We start from the raw sequence: 6693 nt of genomic DNA, 5'->3' as shown, positions 1-6693 counted from the left end.
CCCTGCTCCGTTGAGGCTGCCGTGTGGGGAGGTCACACAGGCTCCAGGCCCGCCGTGACCTCTGCGGTGGGACATCACCCTGTCCTCCGGCCCATTGAGGCCCCTGTGTGGGGAGTGTCAGGCCGTCCCCTGCTCCGTTGAGGCTGCTGTGTGGGGAGGTCACACAGGCTCCAGGCCCGCCGTGACCTCTGCAGTGGGACGTCACCATGTCCTCCGGCCCATTGAGGCCCCTGTGTGGGGAGCGTCAGGCCGTCCCCTGCTCCGTTGAGGCTGCTGTGTGGGGAGGTCACACAGGCTCCAGGCCCGCCGTGACCTCTGCGGTGGGACGTCACCATGTCCTCCGGCCCATCGAGGCCCCTGTGGGGAGCGTCACAGTGGCCCAGGCCCCTCGTAGCCTCCGTCCCCGCTGCAGCAGTGGGGACAGGAGCTGGGACCCTGGGACCGTTCACTCCTTGGTCTCTCCAGGCAACCGCTGGCCCCCATTTCCCCAAGCCACGCCCCCGGCCCCCCGTTCCCGACTTCCTCCCCAGGGGCTGGTAACCATAGAAACTTCCAGAATGGACCAGCACCGCCTCTCTCTTCCTGCAGCGTGACGACTGCTCCCAGCCAATGGGCTCACTCCGCTTGGCTGTCCCTTCGAAGCTGATTGGTCCGCGACACGGCTAAAGCGGACCAATGGAATGATGACGGAGGGGTGCGACGCCATACGTCATTGCGGAGAGCTTGATCTTCGCCAATCAAGAGTGGCCAGCTTAGTCGGCGCCAACCAATGGAAAGGTTCCAGCGCGGGTTCCGCAACCAATAGCTGGCCTCCACGAAGCCGTGAGGGAGGGTATATAAGGGTAGGCGGCCGGGGCGGCCTGGGCATAGCGGTGGCAATAGCGAGTGAAGCGGAGCTGTGCGAGGTGATGGTGAGTGGGACGTGCGGCCTAGTGCGTGGCGCTGGGCTGAGGGGCCGGGCGGCGGGGGGCCCCCGAGGCGGGCGGGCCGGGGCGGCGGCGGCGGCGGGGGCCCCCGAGGCGGGCGGGCCGGGCCGGGGCGGCGGCGGGGGCCCCCGAGGCGGGCGGGCCGGGGCGGCGGCGGGGGCCCCTGAGGCGGGCGGGCGGGCCGGCGGGCCTGGGGGGGGGGCCCCGAGGCGGGCGGGCCGGGGCGGCGTGGTGGGCCCGCGCTGAGCCGCTCTGCTCTCCCTTGCGCCCCGCAGGGTCCCGGCGGCAGCATGAGGCGGGCGCTGCTGGTGCTGGCGCTGCTGGCGGGCGGCGTGCGCGGCGAGGAGGACGAGAAGAAGGAGGACGTGGGCACCGTGGTGGGCATCGACCTGGGAACCACGTACTCATGGTGCGTAGCGCGGGGGCGTCGCTGCCCGGCCGGGGCCGCAGGGAGGGACGGGCCGGGGCCGGGACGGGCGCCGGGGCTGGGGCCGGCCCGTCTCACCCTCGCTCGCTCTTCACAGCGTTGGCGTCTTTAAGAACGGCCGCGTGGAGATCATCGCGAACGACCAGGGCAACCGGATCACGCCGTCCTACGTGGCGTTCACCCCCGAAGGGGAGCGGCTCATAGGCGACGCGGCGAAGAATCAGCTCACCTCGAACCCCGAGAACACGGTGTTTGATGCCAAACGGCTGATCGGCCGCACGTGGAGCGACCCCTCCGTGCAGCAGGATATCAAATACCTGCCGTTCAAGGTACGTGCCACACGGCAGCTTCAGGGGCTGAGCCGGGCAGCCGCGTTTATGTTTGGAAAAGTCACGTGTGGACTCAGATTCTATGTTGAAGCCCCATGAGATCGAGTTGTGATCGGGGACTGCTGCATCACACATGCAGACTATGGTACAGTAAAAGTCTTGTGGCTATTAGACCTACACTCCAATAGGTGACTTATGTTTTCACTGTATCTTCCCCTTATTCATAATTGCAAAATTAATTCTCTTGGACGTCCAAAAATCATTAATTAGTATCGAATAAACCCTATAACTTTTTCCCTCATTAGGGAGGGTGACTAGGATGGAAACAGATACTGTCATTCACATATTCTGTCCCATAACTGGAGTACTGTAGTTCAGTATGCTAAATATCTTGCCTTGAATCAAAATGAAATGTATAGGTTGTAGGAATGGAAATGATATATAATATCCATGTACCTAATTGTAATCCATGTGGGCTCTTGACATAAAATATTACTGGAGAGAACATCTGTCCTCTGCTCTTATCTCCTTTTTGACTTTTGAGTAGTGAGTATTGTTCAGGTTTCAGTTCTCTTCAAAGATTTAAAACTACTAGAAATGTATTTTTTTCTTGTAGGTTGTTGAAAAGAAGACCAAGCCATATATACAAGTTGATGTTGGTGGTGGACAGACAAAGACCTTTGCTCCAGAAGAAATTTCTGCTATGGTTTTGACAAAGATGAAGGAAACTGCTGAGGCCTACTTAGGAAAGAAGGTAGGCTAACATAACAAATGATCAACTGTGACATCTTGTAGAAGCAGCAGCTTTCCAGAATGATAAAGTGGTAGGTGATAATCTCTCAAGCTGCAGACCAAAGTTTGAATTTTAATTTCTACCCAGTTTGGTTGGGAGCCCTTGCAGATGTTAAGATGAGCTCAGACAGGACCCAGTGAGCTTTGCTTAATTCTGCGGCACCTTATAGACTAACAGACGTTTTGCAGCATGAGCTTTCGTGGGTGAATGCAGTGCTTGCATCCGAAGAAGTGGGTATTCACCCACGAAAGCTCATGCTGCAAAACGTCTGTTAGTCTATAAGGTGCCACAGGATTCTTTGCTGCTTCTATAGAACCAGACTAACACGGCTACCCCTCTGATACTTACTTAATTCTGTTATTGTCTGGGCACTCTAGAGGTAGTCTTAAAGGAAGCCATTTTTAACCTGGAAGGTGAGAAGGCACTCTTGAGGCAGTGGCAATCCCTCTAACACTTTGAAATTGTCAAGCTTTTCATTTGCTTTCTTGCTGCTGATTATTGAAGTTGTTACATTAATCCTCATCCTGCTCCTCTAGGTTACCCATGCTGTTGTCACTGTCCCAGCTTATTTCAATGATGCTCAGCGTCAAGCTACAAAGGATGCTGGTACCATTGCTGGATTGAATGTAATGAGAATAATCAATGAGCCGTAAGTACTTTAACTCTTCTGCAGATATCTTGCTGTACTAGGCCTTGTGAGTTTTCTAACTACTATTTCTTCAACAGTACTGCTGCTGCCATTGCTTATGGACTGGATAAGCGGGAGGGTGAGAAGAACATCCTTGTATTTGATCTAGGTGGTGGAACCTTTGATGTCTCCCTCCTCACAATTGATAATGGTGTCTTTGAAGTTGTGGCTACAAATGGAGATACTCACTTGGGTGGAGAGGACTTTGACCAACGTGTTATGGAACACTTTATCAAGTTATACAAGAAGAAAACTGGAAAAGATGTTAGGAAGGACAACAGATCTGTACAGAAGCTACGTCGGGAAGTAGAGAAAGCAAAGCGAGCTTTGTCCTCTCAGCATCAGGCTAGAATTGAAATAGAGTCCTTCTTTGAAGGAGAGGATTTCTCCGAGACACTGACTCGGGCAAAGTTTGAAGAACTGAATATGGTTAGTATTTGAAGCTAGAGTTACAGTTGCTTTGTGGTAAATCAGTGGCTTGGAGTTACTTGCATGTTTAGTATGTTCAGCTATTGCTTATACTGAATTAATTTTACAAAACACATTAAACATAACTCTATGAAGCAATAACTCCACAATTCACATGGGAGTAGGGCAAATCTCTTGCCTTAATTTCTCTTCCCAAGGTCAAATGGTAAACTGGCATCTGGCTGGAGTCAGTACTTGGTGTGTTTTTTGGCTTGCTCATGGTCATTTGTCGAGGCCACACTTCATCAAGATACACTTCTCCAGCATAAGGGAGAAATAGTGCCTTACCTTACTATTGTAACTACTTGCGTTTTTAGGATCTGTTCCGTTCCACCATGAAGCCTGTGCAGAAAGTTCTAGAAGATTCTGACCTGAAGAAATCAGACATTGATGAGATTGTACTTGTGGGTGGCTCTACTCGAATCCCCAAGATACAACAGCTTGTTAAAGAGTTCTTCAATGGCAAAGAGCCTTCTCGTGGCATCAATCCAGATGAGGCTGTTGCTTATGGGGCTGCTGTTCAGGCTGGTGTCCTTTCGGGTGACCAAGATACTGGTAGGTGCAAAACTAGTAAACATGCCAAATGTGTTTACACTTTACCACTAGTATTGGAGCAGGTTTTTGTAAGCCTGCTACATGATTTCTGTTCTCAACTTGGAAGCTAAATTCTAATTAACATTGTCACTAGGAACAATCTATACTTGCTGTGCTTTCATAAGGGTACAGTAACCATGGGCCCTTGTAACTTCTAGTGTAACAATCTCTAACTGTGAATAGGAGTAAAGCTAGAAAAATGTCTCTTTTAGGTGACCTGGTGCTACTTGATGTGTGTCCTCTGACTCTTGGCATTGAAACTGTTGGGGGTGTTATGACCAAGCTCATCCCAAGAAATACTGTTGTCCCCACCAAGAAATCACAGATTTTCTCCACAGCTTCTGATAACCAGCCAACTGTGACAATCAAGGTCTATGAAGGTAAGAGTCCTGTATCACTGAACTAAAATAGTGTGTATCCTGTACACATTTGTCTTGTGAACATTTATAAAAGCCTTACTAAGTTAGACATGGAGCAATGAATGACCATGCCTCAAAAGAGGTCATGTCAGAATTCCTCATTATAGCCCTTGAAGAAACAAAACTCCTGTAGTGGGGAGACCTTGCTAACAGACCAACTCAAAAGGCTACTTGTAGCATCTTAAATACTAGTGTTCTAGTCAGAGTGCTTGATTGGATTTGTCCAGAGTTCCTCTCGTCCCTTTTCATGAGGGCTCTAATCTTGTGGTCTCTGGAGGGAGAAGTGTAAATCACTCCCATTCAGTTTTAAAATATACTGATATTGTAAAGGCTTTTTACTACAAACCTGGGGTGGCTCAGTATTCCTCTTTACTGTTACAGGCAACTAAATAAAGCCACAATTGAACACTTAGCCTACTCCCAAACAAGTGGTGTTTTTATCTGGTCATCATTCAAAGATTCAAGTGTCCCCAAACTTTAAGGGGAGGGTGAAAGCCCAGCTAAAGTGAAACAAAATACAGGTTCAAAACCCAAGATTAGTCATGTCAAACCACATGTAACCCCTCCTTTTTAGAGACCAGTACAAACTAAAACTCTTACCTCTGCAGGTGAACGTCCTCTCACCAAGGATAACCATCTCCTGGGTACTTTTGACTTGACTGGAATCCCTCCTGCTCCTCGTGGTGTCCCACAGATTGAAGTTACCTTTGAGATAGATGTGAATGGAATCCTCCGTGTTACAGCAGAAGACAAGGGCACCGGAAATAAAAACAAGATCACAATTACCAATGACCAGAACCGTCTGACACCAGAGGAGATTGAGAGGATGGTTAATGATGCTGAGAAGTTTGCAGAGGAAGACAAAAAGCTTAAAGAACGTATTGATACCAGAAATGAGTTGGAAAGCTATGCTTATTCCCTGAAGAACCAGATTGGGGACAAAGAAAAACTAGGTGGCAAACTCTCATCTGAAGACAAGGAAACAATAGAGAAGGCAGTAGAGGAAAAGATTGAATGGCTTGAAAGCCACCAAGATGCTGAAATTGAAGATTTCAAAGCTAAAAAGAAGGAACTGGAGGAGGTTGTCCAGCCAATTGTTAGCAAGCTTTATGGAAGTGCAGGACCTCCCCCTGAAGAGGAAGCAGCAGAGAAAGATGAATTGTAAATCTTGATTTCTGAATGTTATCTTGTAAATACTGGACTCAGGAACTCTTCTGTTAAAATAATATTGAACTCTAATCTGGAATGTAATTGGAATCTTCACTCCTGAGTGGAGATGGAAATGTTAGCCCAAAGTGGCTGTTTACTGCTTTTCATTAGCAGTTGCTTGATGTCTGTGGGGAGGGGGGAGGGAAGGGTAGTGGGGTGGGACTGTAAAATGAGTTGGGGTTTAGAAGTGTTCATGTGAAAAATATCCTAACTGGTCATGTGCATTCTGTGTAGAACTTTTCTACCCAAGTGACCACAATAAATTTGTTATTAACACTGGATCTAGCTTAACTTATTTCCTGGCATGTCTGCTTATAGACTGCCAAGCTCACTGGGTGCAGTTCAGTTCCTTCTTATAATGCTTATTTCAACTAAAGTTGTGTTCATCCTGCAAATAGTCCCACAAGCACTTCAGTGTAAGCATTTAACCTGAAGTGCTGCTAGCAGCTTGACAGCTGTCATGCCTAACTTGCTAGGAAAAAATCTCCCTCCCTTAAGGTACAATGAGCAGTCCAAATCAATACTTCTCTAGGTGACCCAGGGTGAGAAGACCAAGTCAGCCTCAAAGATTTTTACTACTCCAAGTAATAAGATCAGAGACTGGAGTGAGGTGTATGCAATCTTCCCTGAAGCACGTGTAAAGCACCCATAGGTCCAAAGGTGCTGTGTACCTAGCCAGATGGTCCTTTTCCCCCATTAGCAGGAAAGGGAGCTACTATGGATCAGCATAGCTGTGATGTGTTCAGCTGAATAGATCACCTGAAAGGTATAGTCAAACAATTGGCCACACTTGTGATTCAGCAATACTAAACTATGCCAAACTTGGTCTCATTGAGGGAG

The 6693-nt window shown here is 48.9% G+C and overlaps 1 protein-coding gene across 1 annotated transcript; it reads left to right on the top strand.

Moving 5' to 3' along the window:
- The first annotated feature begins 760 nt into the window (after positions 1-760).
- On the top strand, positions 761-6132 carry HSPA5 (heat shock protein family A (Hsp70) member 5). Its single transcript, XM_044992664.1, has 9 exons — positions 761-911; positions 1202-1335; positions 1451-1682; positions 2299-2436; positions 3012-3124; positions 3202-3592; positions 3949-4186; positions 4438-4605; positions 5253-6132. The coding sequence occupies exons 1-9, from the start codon at positions 909-911 to the stop codon at positions 5807-5809; spliced, it is 1974 nt and encodes a 657-aa protein (XP_044848599.1). The 5' UTR covers positions 761-908; the 3' UTR covers positions 5810-6132.
- Positions 6133-6693: the final 561 nt, after the last annotated feature.

This window comes from Mauremys mutica, chromosome 18 (assembly GCF_020497125.1).
Source record: "Mauremys mutica isolate MM-2020 ecotype Southern chromosome 18, ASM2049712v1, whole genome shotgun sequence".
NCBI lineage: Eukaryota > Metazoa > Chordata > Testudines > Geoemydidae > Mauremys > Mauremys mutica.
Note: the sequence above shows the minus strand (reverse complement) of the source record. Positions and strands in the feature narration are given on the sequence as shown.

Excerpts from the sequence above, each read along its gene's own strand:
- HSPA5 (XM_044992664.1), top strand. Across the intron at positions 1,683-2,298 it reads TCAAATACCTGCCGTTCAAG|GTTGTTGAAAAGAAGACCAA; the intron begins GTACGTGCCACA and ends TTTTTCTTGTAG. Across the intron at positions 3,593-3,948 it reads AGTTTGAAGAACTGAATATG|GATCTGTTCCGTTCCACCAT; the intron begins GTTAGTATTTGA and ends TTGCGTTTTTAG.